General features: G+C 38.7%; 1 protein-coding gene across 3 annotated transcripts in view; it reads right to left on the reverse strand.

Moving 5' to 3' along the window:
• Positions 1–9,989: 9,989 nt before the first annotated feature.
• Positions 9,990–13,383, reverse strand: part of LOC131435170 (zinc transporter foi) — a 51,736-nt gene continuing 48,342 nt past the window's right edge. For all 3 annotated transcript variants that reach the window (XM_058602787.1, XM_058602788.1, XM_058602789.1), the window contains 2 exons: positions 11,164–12,816; positions 9,990–11,094 (listed from right to left, as the gene is read on the reverse strand). In XM_058602787.1, coding sequence (XP_058458770.1) covers positions 10,945–11,094; positions 11,164–12,816 — 1,803 coding nt within the window. In that variant the 3' untranslated portion in view covers positions 9,990–10,944. The remainder of the gene's footprint in view (positions 11,095–11,163; positions 12,817–13,383) is intronic.

Raw genomic sequence — 13,383 nt, forward strand, 5'->3', positions numbered from 1 at the left:
CTCATGGATACCAACTGGTAGTTTAGAAAGATTTTTAATTCAACAACGATGAATATTTATATTTCTTTCTATTTTTTTCTCTGAAAGATTGATGCAGACTTTGCACAGATCTTTCACTAGGCACCCAATGGTTTAGATGCATTGAAAGTAATCAGTACGAATTTGAAATCTTATATTGAGAAGAAAGCTGTTGACCCATCAGCGACCAAGCTGCTTGAGTATCTCCAAAGTTCTAATGAAGGTAAGATTAATTCGAATTGCTTTTTATTTTTGCATTAGAATGCATTTTGCATAAGTTTCAAACAATCACTAATCTTTGCATGACACTACGCTTATACTTGTGTTGTGATAGTAAAAAAAAATAATAATATAAATAATAATAATAATAATAATAGTAATAATAATAATAATAATAATAGTAATAATAATTTGTTATTTCTAAATATTTCAGATATTAGAGTGTGCGCCTTATTGTTATTACTGAACACAATATTGCCACCGATATCCGCTGGAAATAGATATTAACCAACTATATGTGTTGCGCAAGGTGATACAATTATTTTTGCCAGCAATGAAGAAGACGTTACATCGAAAATAGTCAGAGCGAACGCAGAGTACAATGAACGCGGACTGCCAACAGTACCAAAGTTAGTGTTTCTAGGAAGTGGACCTGAGAACCTCAGTGGACGATATTTCGTAATTTTCACTGGCTTATTTTACGAACTTTCTTCGGCAGCCAGAGCGACAGATGTGCTAATCAAACTAACTGCAGTTTTTGGAACGCCGTATTCAAAGCTTTCAAAGTTGGTTTTGCATTTCCTGAGTGGTGTTGTGTATGGAATTCCACAACGGGAAACCTACGCGAACATCAATAAATTACGCAATTTTTTATATTTTGAATAGTTATTATCAATATGATTTATTGTATGATTATCAAATGCAATATGTTATTTTTGTTATTAGATCTGTAACAATACGGTGCTTTTATATGAGATTCTTGAAATATTATTCATAAGGAATACATTATACTTAATCGTACAAAACTGGAATGTCGATTCCTTTAACCAACATTATTTAGCATACGAAACAAGCGGTAGTACCGATATTATTGACATTTTAAATATTGATTTTTTCACTCAAACTCCGTACATGCTTAATATTGTTACAACTAAAATCACAGAAAGAAAACTAATGTTTAGGCTTAAGAATGATTTTCTATAATAAATGTAAATAAAGACTTGTAAACAGTCCAGACTATAAATTTTACACTGGGGTAACAACACACATCATTAAATATACAGAATTTTTGTGTTAATAGGTAGATAAAGAAATGACTATGACGAACGTTTTTAAGCAAGTAATTGTAATAATGGCATTTATTGATTGATATTTGTTGTTTAAAGCACGTTCATTACACTGAAATCAATGAATACCTAAGATAACAAGAATTCTTTATATTTTGTCCACCTCGTTCTATGAATATGCAATTCATTTAAACCTGTAGAAAGATTACGTAACATTATAATCTTGTTTAAATTTTTTTCATTTCAAAGTTACGAGAAATTTTGATAGAAATTATTTGAATGTTATGTCAAATTCATTGGACGAAAATATGATTTTCAACTATGTACACCTAACTGTATTTTAACAAGGATGCCCCATGGAAATTATGTGAAAAGTTAGATGGAAAATTATCAAGTACATTTTCAAATAAATCTAATGTGATTAGTTTTTTGAGTGATTCCCAGCCCCTGATCTGTCGGAGATAAGTGAGGAGATCGGCAAGCTGAGGAACAACAAAGCCGCGAGGATGACCAGTTGCCAGGCAAGCTGCTCAAACATGGAAGAGAGGCACTGGCTAGAGCGTTGCACTGGACGATTTCTATGATTTGGGAGGAGGAGATTCTACCGCATGAATGCATGTGGTATGTCCTGTCTACAAAAAGGGCGATAAGCTAGATTGTTGCAATTACCGCGCAATCACATTGCTGAATGCCGCCTACAAGGTACTCTCCCAAATTCTTTGCCGTCGTCTATCACCAATAGCTAAGGAATTCGTGGGGCCATACCAAGCGGGATTTACTGGAGCCCGCGCACTACGGATCACACATTCGTGATAAGACAAGTACTCCAGAAGTGTCGTGAATACAACGTACCTATTCATTGACTTCAAAGCGGCATACGACACAATCGATCGAGAACAGCTATGGCAGATCATGCACGAATACGTTTTCCCGGATAAGCTGACGCGATTGGTCAAAGCAACGATGGATAGAGTAATGTGCTACGTCCGAGTATCTGGGACGCTCTCGAGTCCCTTCGAATCTCGGAGAGGGCTACGTCAAGGTGATGGACTTTCTTGTATCTTGTTCAATATTGCCCTGGAAGGTGTGATTCGAAGAGCGAGGATCGACACGAGTGGCACGATCTTCCGAAAGTCCGTAGAACTTTTTGGTTTCGCTGACGATATTGATATTGTGACACGTAACCTTGAGAAGATGACGGAAAACTACATCGGACTGAAAGTTGAAGCTAGGCGTATCGGATTGGCGATAAATACTTCTAAAACAAAATACATGAGAGGAAGAGGCTCTAGAGAAGAAATACTACGCCTTCCACCACGAATATTGATAGACGGTGGCGATATCGAAGTGGTTGACGAGTTCGTGTATTTGGGCTTAGTGATGACCGCCGATAATGACACCAGCAGAGAAGTTCATAGACATATTTTGGCAGGGAATCGTGCGTACTTTGGACTCAGAAAAACCCTCCGATCGAGAAAAGTACGCCACCGCACGAAATTGACCATCTACAAAACGCTCATTAGACCGGTTGTTCTCTATGGCCACGAGACCTGGACTATGTTGGCAGAGGTCCAACGCGCCCGTAGTGTTTTCGAAACAAAGGTACTGAGGAGCATCTATGGCGGAGTGCAGATGGAAGACGGAACGTGGAGACGGCGTGTGAATCACGAATTACAACAGCTGCTTGGAGAACCACCTATCGTACGGACAGCTAAATTCGAACGTCTACGATGGGCTGGGCATGTGATAAGGATGTCGGACGACAGCCCAGTGAAAATGGTTCTTGAATCTAATCCTACTTGTACAAGAAGAAGAGGAGTGCAACGAGCAAGGTGGATCGATCAAGTGGAGGGTGATTCCAGAAGCATCCGTGCCTTGAGTGGCTGGCGACGAGCAGCCATGGACCGAGTTATGTGGAGACGTATGCTTAATACAGCAAAGCACACCCCAGGACTATAGCTGTTAGGTAAGGTAAGTAATGGTTCACAGTCTAATAGTCTTCAAATTGTTAACGAGAAAAAAACACATTGAAAATGTATTTCCGACAGAGCGCTTGAAAGTGGCAAATGGTAATCACTGTGAAAACCGACTTTTGAACCAAGACCAAGAGGGCCGAGTGTCATATACCATTCGACTCAGTTCGTCGAGTACGCAAAATGTCTGTGTTATAACTAAATTTATCTCTTGATTCTTTCATGTCGTTTTCGCTTGATGCCAAACCTAACCCAGTTTCCACCCTAAGAGCTGTCAAACCGTTTGTTTGAAGCTAGTTTCGAACCTAGTTTCAACGTTGTTGAACTGAAAATCGGGACAGTTTCGAACCCGTATTTTATATCAGGTTTGCTCAAACCCCCGTTGCTAAGTGCGAACCTATAACAGTTTCGCGAAAAGCGTTTGATGAAACTACCCTGGGTCAGTTTCAGTTTAGAGATAACACTAAAAATTTTTTAGAGATAGCACTAAACTTTGACCTTTCACACAGTTTTAAGACTTTTGGCACCAAAAAAAAATTTCAATTTCGTGGTGATTTTTCAAATACGAAAATTTTCAAACCTCTACCGCCGGCAGCATCTTTTACCCATATCCGATTTAGCTCAAATTTTGCATGGGGACTTTTTTCGAGGTGCTTAAACTTTTGAGCACTAGCGCTTTACGAAATCTTGCGCGGTAAAAAACAAAGCGTTTAGTCGGTTACGTCACTTTTATCATAATATCTCCGGAACCAAAAGTCACAGCCATTTGATCTTCGAACTTGATCAATGACCCGATAGTAGCTTTTAAACGAGCCTAAGTTTGTTATGTCGTTTTCGCTTGAGAAAACAAACTGACCCAGGGTAGTTTCATCAAACAAACATGAATCTGTGTTGATTTCGCACTTATCAATCAATGGAATTTGAACAAACCTGATAAAAAATCAGGTTCGAAATTGCCTCGATTTTCAGTTCAACAACATTAAAATTAGCTTCAAACAAACGGTTTGACAGCAGTTAGGGTAGATACTAGGTTAGGTTTGGCACCAAGCGAAAACGACATTAAGGTAGCGCTTCGCCGTGGTCAAGTCGAAGCGAGACAACTCACTGCTTCCTCTTGCTTTGTCGCCGAAATTTCACTCTAAATTGCAAATTTCTCCAATACTAACCCGATTCACGAAAAATCAAAAACATACGATTGTAGGTAAATGATTTTACTATGCATTTGGCGAAAAATATTAGTTAGAAAGCTTTTCTTTCGCGAGATTTCGTGCGAGTTTTGTTAAACCTTTTGTTTTCTTTTTTCCATTTCTCGCTATAAACAACTCGCATATGTAGGGATGTGCTACGTTTTCAACAAAGCTTCAAAGCTAGTAGCGATGAAAATCATTACTGATTTCTGGTTCTACTGAAACATGAATAGAAATTATTTTACAAAGTAGTAACACTTACTTACATTTTCTACTCATCTTTATTCAACGTTTACACAGAGAGAACGGACAACGAAAACAAAAGAAATGTTGTTAGCGTCTACCGCATGTGGCATTTTTCACACCCCAATGCATGCGTTGACATTGTGTGCGTGCGAAAGAATAAGGAAAAACTCATTTATTTTTAAAACTCGCACGAAATCTTTCGATAAAAACGTTTATCAGGCACAGTTTATATACGAATCGATAGAAAAATTAATTATCTAGAATCGTATGTTCTTGGAATTTCCGTTTTCTTTACCGTTTTCTCACAATTTTGGGTAAAGTGCGTGAAACCCCGGGATAGGCAGCGAACTCCCGTGACCACGGCGAAGCGCTACCTTAAAATCGGTTTAGCCATTTCTGAGAAAATTGAGCTGTTTCCATGTCTTGAAAAGTCTCATAAACGAGGAGCTTCTTATCGCTTTCATCTTCCACTTAGTGGCTAAAACCAGAATGACTATTCGTCATGTTGGAAACAACTCAAAATATTTAATCCAAAATGCTGGCAGTTTTGTTCGCTTCTCTCTAAGAAAAAGTATCCACTGGAAGTCCTCCGTTTGTCCAATATGTAGGACCGTTTGTCCGATGAATGTCCAATAAATCGTCCAACAGGAGGCCGATTCATGACTTTCGTTTGCCAAATTTTGATACAGACCCGCGCGCCATTTTTTTGTTCAACGCACTCGGCAGACAGAGGTTCATTGTTGAGTTGTGAGGGTTTGGAGCCGGAGCCAATTTTTTTCTGTCGTTGGGTTCGGGTTCAGGTCGGGTTACGGGCACAAATACCCGAAACCCGACCATATGTACATCCCAGTACTGTTCTGTACCGATAGCGGACACATCACAGCATGAGGTATATGCATGCATGCGTGTGTGTATTTGAAACGCAGCAACCGGCAGAGATGCCAGGTCTGCAGATTTGTCTGTAAATCTGCAGATTTGGGGTATAGTGCTGCAGACATTTTTTGTTGTGCAGACTTTTGCAGACTTTTGAAATTCTCGCAGATTTTTACAGACTTTTGAAATTCTCGCTGACTTTCATCTATATTTACAGAAAAATTTGAAATTTCCGCGACCTTTTTTTTTTTTGCTCGCCAAGTCAGTTTTGCATGTCATACTTTATTGAACAATCCAATCAGCGTGGTCACCACGAGATAGCGTTATGGTGATTGTTTTGACATATCCCATGTATTTAGAAATATTTTTGACGAATTTTTCAATTTACTTGAGTTTAAAAGAACGCAGATGGCAAAACCTTACAAATATGGGTAAGAAAAACGATTATTCACGTGTTGTCATCAGACATATGATTTCAAATTGTCCTATACTCTTGACAATCTCGGATGAAATTTGAAATTTTCAATTCACATACAGATTTGATTTAGATGGTAAAACATGAGTAAATAGACTAGTCATAAAACTTTTGATCATAATTTATCAATTAATCTCAAAATCCAACCCAAAAATCAAAGAATATCCCAGATATGAAAACAGAACCCAACCTCATTTCTTCCAATTTGGTATTTCATGTTACGATTTCTCCATAAATATCAATCAAACATACCACGGAAAGTTACTGAATCATAAATGATCGATTTTTTTACCAAATTTTCACACGTTTTGGTATGTTAGTATTCGAATCGTAAGAAAAAAAATAAAAACCCTGCATTTTGTTCGAATCTTCAAGCAAAATCTGAAAATTATCACCATCGCTTAGTTCAAAGCTCGCCACTCGGGCAGCGCAGCGATCGCAAAAGAGTTGGTTGGATTCTTCAATAGAGAAATTGCTGCCAGCAAGCCATACTTGCTGACTGCAGATTTTTTTTCAGATTTACAGACCCTGTCTGCAGACATTTGAAATTTTTACCTGGCATCTCTGGCAACCGGTGAAATCCATGCGTTGGCTTTTCAAACATCTGCAGAATAGGATCGAAATCATTCGTGTCTGGGGTAAAAAAAAAATCTAGAATGTTAGCCAGATCTATTCTGTTAACACCGACGGCAACGAAACTGTTTTTCTTAAGCAGAACAAGTACCACAGTACGCTATTTTGGAATAAACAACCGGCCCCTGAACAACAGATCATTGATGCCTCCGACACCTCCTGCAGAGAAGCAATGGTTCTACAAGCAACTTTGGGTTGCCATGAAGCCCAACATAGACTCATGCCAATCTGTTACCACAGCACCGAAACCTTCGCCAGCTACTAAACATCCGCCAGCCCCGGTAAAGATGGAACCTTCGATGTCATGGACCGAGAGATACGTAGCTGTTCGAGAACAGGGATTTAAGTTGGCAGAGCATTACGGGCTGAAGGAAAAAATGTCAAAAGTGTTGCAGCACTACTGTCGGTTTGTTGAAGGAGTGAAAGATTTTTTCTACCAAAAAAAGTACGAAAACATGGGAACGCTGATTAACGAGAAACTAAAGGTTCTAGAAGAAACCATTCGACAAGCTCGTGAAAACGGAGCTGGCACGCGTGTCAAGGAAAAACCGAAACAGGAGAACGAAATCGTTAGGTTGCGAATGGATGACACGAAATGTATCGGGAGCGATAGTGTGAATTCCAAACCGACTGTAAAAGAATAGTATTGACTCCAGATGAAATAAATTGATTTGTGAACATTAGTACGGTTTCATTTTTACGATGAACAAAACCAGATATGTCTTGTTTCGTTTTCGCACTTGATTGGTAGAAAAAGTGAGGGTAAGTCCGCCACCCTAACATTTGGTTTATTTTTCATATCAGAGAGCTGGAAAAACGATGCCATCCCTTCGAGGTTAGAACTAGAGATGGTCGGGTATCGGGTATTTTACCCGAAACCCGACCCGTACCCGTACCCGACGGGTTTTTGGTCGGGTACGGGTAAAAATTTTTATTTTCAATCGGGTACGGGTCGGGTACGGGTAAAAAAAATTTACTGCTTACTCGGGTACGGGTCGGGTCGGGTAAAAAAATTTACTACTCACTCGGGTACGGGTCGGGTACGGGTAAATTTTTTTTTCTGATCGATTACCCGACCATTTGTACTTCACATAAATATGTTTACACGTTGACGAGAATTTTTTATAGCAAAACAGTTGTTCCGAAAAATAAACAATTTGATTCAAGGGGTTTTGACATTCGCGCCTAGAACCAGACCTGAAAACTGGCATCTTTTTCCAGAAAAAAACATTTCTTTTCTTCATTTAAAAAAAAACGATCAATCATAGTTACGTGAAACGTTATGTGAATATTTTCCACCCTACTTTTTTATAACATATTTAATAAGATACACTGCCTTAGCTCTAAGATGTTGCGGTCAGACCCTACTTTCCACGTAGGTTTTAATGGACTGCCATTTTAAAGCTGTTTAATGCACAATCCAGTAAAAATTATTTGATTAATATATAAAATGTAGTGTAGTACTCATATCACATTCAGATGCCAGAAAATTGTTATTTTAAATATTGGTTGGAGATTTTCAAAATTTACATATAAATCATTAGGATTCTAACCATAAAAACATGAACATTTATTTCAGAAAATCTGCATAGAAGTTCTTCTTATTCTTCACTTCTGGATGGTGTCACCTCACTTGAAATGACACCGATTGATGGCACAGCAAGTTGAGCTATATTGCCAGTTCGATGTCAACATTTCATAAGGGCACATAAACCAATGAGAGTTTCTCTTTGTTTACTTTCTCTTTTGTGAATATCTCCTTAATTTTCACGTGTACCTACAAAGTGTTCGTGTAGAATGAAAGATAATATCTCCATGTTTCCAACATTACCAAATATGTAACGAATTTTTGTATAATAACGCAGATATAGTCGAAAGAGAAAGTAAACAAAGAAAATCTGTCAATTGTTTTTAGGCCCTTTTGAAATGTTGACGTCGAGTTAATTTACGTTTCTTTTCACTGAAAATCTCGATGCGTGACAGTCGCAAAAGTACGGGTGAAAATCTTTTCACGCGAAATGCTCAAATTTTCACCGTGTTCACTCGTTGAGGGTTCCAAGGGAGGTGGAACAGAAGTTCAATGGCTGTAAAAACCACCAGCTCCCGTTAACATCGTTGGTGTGGGTTTGTGAGGCTTACAAAACGGGCATATTTGACAGATTAATTTAAATCAAAATCATAATTCATTTTGCATTGTAGTAAAAAAAAATGTAACCAAAAAAAATTTCTCACAAATGTTCAAACTACTTACACTTGAAGGACTCACAGTTCACCATTTTCAAAATTGAATTTTTCACACTGGGAATACACGTGAATTATTTGATGTTTGGTCAATTCACGTAAACGAACCGATGATACTCTATTAATTTTAGGGGATGTTCGTGATTTTTCAAGTGATTCTAATGTGAATTTTTATTTGTGTGTCAAGATAATAAGCACGCTTACTTGTGGTTCTAAAGAATTGGATCAAAAGTCGCACTGTTTCGTAAAAACCATACCTACCCAAAATTGGATACAATGGGTATTACGACATTTTGGATAAATGTGCTTCTCGAAAAATTTGAGTAGATATTACTCCTATTTGTTGACATTTGTAAATGAGTATAAAGTACCAAAGACATTGGAAATCTATTCATGCTTCACAGTGTATTTATATGTTTAAATAAAAACAAGCATTTTAATGTATTTTACTGACAAACTAGAGCCTGATACGCTCTATCTAGCTCGCTATCTAAAACACTATTTTTTCCATCCTGAATTTTGGTAAACTTTTTACTACTCATTCGGGTCGGGTACGGGTACAGGTAATTTTTAATCGGGTACGGGTCGGGTACGGGTAATTTTTTTTATTTTTTATCGGGTACGGGTCGGGTACGGGTAATTTTTTTTTATTATTGATCGGGTACGGGTCGGGTACGGGTAATTTTTTAAATTTTTAATCGGGTACGGGTAATTTTTTTTGCTGATCACTCGGGTACGGGTCGGGTTCGGGTATAAGAATTTCTATACCCGACCATCTCTAGTTAGAACGACAATCAATCCAAACAAACTCAAAATTTCTATAGAATATAAATTAAGGGCTAAGTTTATGATGTTAATAATTTCTGTTTCTTGAATTTGGTTCCAGTGTTCTTGGCTTACCATTTTTTTTTCAATTTTACTTGACATTTGAAAGCTTGCAGTGAATCGAATGTGTTTCGAAGGATTGTAAATCAGAAATATGGGAGTATTTTGTGTTGTTGTTTCCATTAAATTGGTCAACGAGCGAGATATGACATAAGTTGAAATAAGATAGTCCTTTTTATTTGAATCTATAGTTTTTATTGATCGTTTTGATGATTCACTAAAGTTTGTTTTTACTTTCGCCTGCAACTAAGAGTTATTCTTAAAGAATGCATCAAAACTGAGCGTTTTAATTGAAGTCTTAAATTAGATGACATAATTAGAAAATAAACAAACGGTAGCTAAAATTGGTTACTTCTACTTAGTACTAGGAAACTAAAGGTAAAGTGCAGAAGCGATTCAAGGCAAACAGCAAAGATAACTAAAAACCTAATTTTCATTTGTAACGTGGTCCTTCTGCTTTTAGATCCTGTATTGATAAATGCATTGATTTGTTTTCTTTGTAAGTATAGTTTATAAGCTTCTCAAGGTAAAATAGACGACCATGATATCGGAATCTACGCTGCGAGGTGAAGCAGTGCCAATGTGACCTGCTAACTATAACCTTGTTGCGAAAATGTGGAGTACTGTGGGCCTGCGTTGGGATATATTACGTAAGCAGCTCCCATGGAGCGCTAATTCACTATCTAGTAATTTACAAATGATTGTATAGAAAGGATTCAGGAAATCATGATTTTACAAATAGTTTTAAAGCAACCTGTTTGGATTTTGAGTTGTTTCACAATGCACTAAATTTGATGAAATTTTATCCAAACTGTGATAAAAAAAAGCCGCCCAGTGAAAATACTCTTCTGAAATAATTAGATTACTATGCAATGAAATATTCGGAATATTTCAAACATTTCGCTTAATTGTTAATTATCAGATAATAATAGATGATGATAGTGCTTTTGTATCCATGCATAGCGCAATCATTCTTATCTGCAGTCTAGATATCATCTTACTGCTGCTGCAACATTAATAGGGAGTCTCATCAACAGCAGTCCGTACATCGAAATCTACAAACCGAGCTTATCCGAGGTTGTACTCGATAAAACTCGATTCACTTTTCATGTGTTTACCGATAAATTCTAATCGACGAAAAGTTCTTTGAGATCATGTTCGTAAGCAGCAATCAGTAACATGATGCCAAACCCGGCACTCATGCCGAGAAACTGTAGTAGGAAATCGTATGTCTTGCAGCGATCCTCGGCACCGTGAGAAGATGTTAGCTCTGGGATCTACAAAAGAAAATGATGTCAAACGTTTTCAAAAAAAAAAATGCCTGAGAAGTCTCGTTAATGACTTACCATATCCACCAGAGCAATGTAAAGGAACAATCCTGCCGCCACGGAGAACACCCATGCGGAAGCCTCCGGCTGATGTCCAATGACAATCCCGATCAACATTCCGATAAAACTCAGAATTGACGATAGCAGATTGTAGTAAACGGCATCCCGGGCGGACATACCTGCCTTGAGCAAAACTGCAAAATCGCCCAGCTCATGTGGCAACTCATGGCAAAACACCGCAATGGCGGTGGAAAACCCACCGGCAATGTTATTGGCGAAGGCAGCCCCGATAGTCATTCCGTCGGTGAAATTATGCAAACCATCGCCCATGATGACCATCCAGGCGACTGCCGATAGTGATTCCGGTGGCGAATGCACGTGTCCATGGGTATGCGAATGACCGTGATGTTTGTTTTCGTGCTCGCGGAGAATAATGGTGTAATTTTCCGGCCGCATCTTAGCTTTATGGTTTGCCTGTTCGCTCTCGATTGACGCATCGTCCAGATTAGTTGAGACTGTATTGTTATCCTGATTACCTAGATCTTCCTTCCCATTGCTCTGATGGAGGGAAACGTACTCGCCCGTATGATCTCCATGTTCACCGTGGTTCGCACATTTGGCCGAAGTGTTGTTGTGGTTATTATGATGATTCGCCACAGGATTGTGCTCGTGATGATCATCTTTAGTGTCCATTGCGATTTCGTCGTAACAATAGGGATAGGAACTGTACTTATGCTTACACTGTTTCTCCGTGCCGATGGCATTATGCAACGAAGCTGCATCGTTGTCGCGAATCACGCGAACTCTAGACGATGGTTTATTGTTCTTAGCCTCCCGTTTGTACCATTCGGCCACGACCGTTAGGAAACGTTCCATGAAATAGAAAAACACGATCCCCGCCACAGCTGCCAATCCTTTGTACATCATCTCGTCGTGCTCATTACCCACCATAGTTTGAGTCATCATCGCATGCGGAAGCAGATGTAACAGACCATCTCCGCACAGGGTACCAATAGCAAGTGCTACTAGAAATTGTAGAGCGTGCTGATAGAAATGTTTATCCATACAAGGTATCACCGCTACACCCAACAAACCGCATAAACTTACGCCCAGTACCGCTAGTGTTGAATAGATCCATACGGACAGCTCAATCGAATCTTCACCGTGCGTGTGATCGCCTTGATGTTGAATTGACGTCACGGACGATCCTGCCACCAGCGTGCTCCACTGAGGGACACTACTGGGATCAATGCAACCGGCTCGTTCCCGGGATGTCTTCGACGAGAGTTGGGCCAGCAAAATTGGACAGATGTTAAACAGATCATCTCGGTCTAACCGAATAGATGCTTTCAATCGGTCCAGTTCGCTTGTAATGCTTTTATTACTACTATTACTACTGTTAGTACTACTGGTACTGATACTGCTACTGCTGCTACTACTACTACTGCTACTACTACTGCTGCTGCTGCTGTTGTTGTTGGTACTGCTTATATTAGTCTTATTGGCCGTTTTATCACTAGAGTTAGAGCTACTGCTATTGCTGCTGCTGTTGATTTTTAAGTTATCACTGCTAATACTCCCTTCAGCTGCATGGTTGTGTGTCTGGGAGAGGTTGGTTATTTGTGTTTTAGGAGCTGTGATTTGTTGCAGGAAATTGACACTGTTGATACACTACAAAGAAAGAAAAAAAAACACGGAAAATTATCAATTGCAAAGATTTGAAAATACGTACAGAATGATCGTTTTGTGATCTAGGAGATATGGAGTTTTGATTGTTCTGAACAATAAGATGAATAAATTAATATCAACTTGATGGATACACTGTGAATTCTCTCTCAAATGCGATTTTACGTACTTTCCATGGCTATCCACCATGATTTCATTTTATTCGTGTTATTTACCGACTAGAAACCGATTCTAAGCGAAAATAGGCTATTTATGATGTTTTCAAGACGATAGAGCAGTTTTGAGGTTGGATTTCAACTATTACCAGTACCCAACGATAAAGCAGACTTAAAAAGTTGACGAATGAAATTGTAGAAATGAAAATTTACGGAAAATAGCACAAAGCTGGAACTCGAATCCGTAGCTTTTCTCCTATAGGGCGATATCGCTTTGCCAGTGAAACTACACTGTATGTAATACATAACGCAGAATCCAGCAGTCCCTACTAGACACTGATAGTGATTGAGTCTTATGTCGGGGCGGCCATATGCCCGAAATTATATTTAAATGTTA

Source organism: Malaya genurostris, chromosome 3 (genome assembly GCF_030247185.1).
Source record: "Malaya genurostris strain Urasoe2022 chromosome 3, Malgen_1.1, whole genome shotgun sequence".
NCBI classification, from domain to species: domain Eukaryota; kingdom Metazoa; phylum Arthropoda; class Insecta; order Diptera; family Culicidae; genus Malaya; species Malaya genurostris.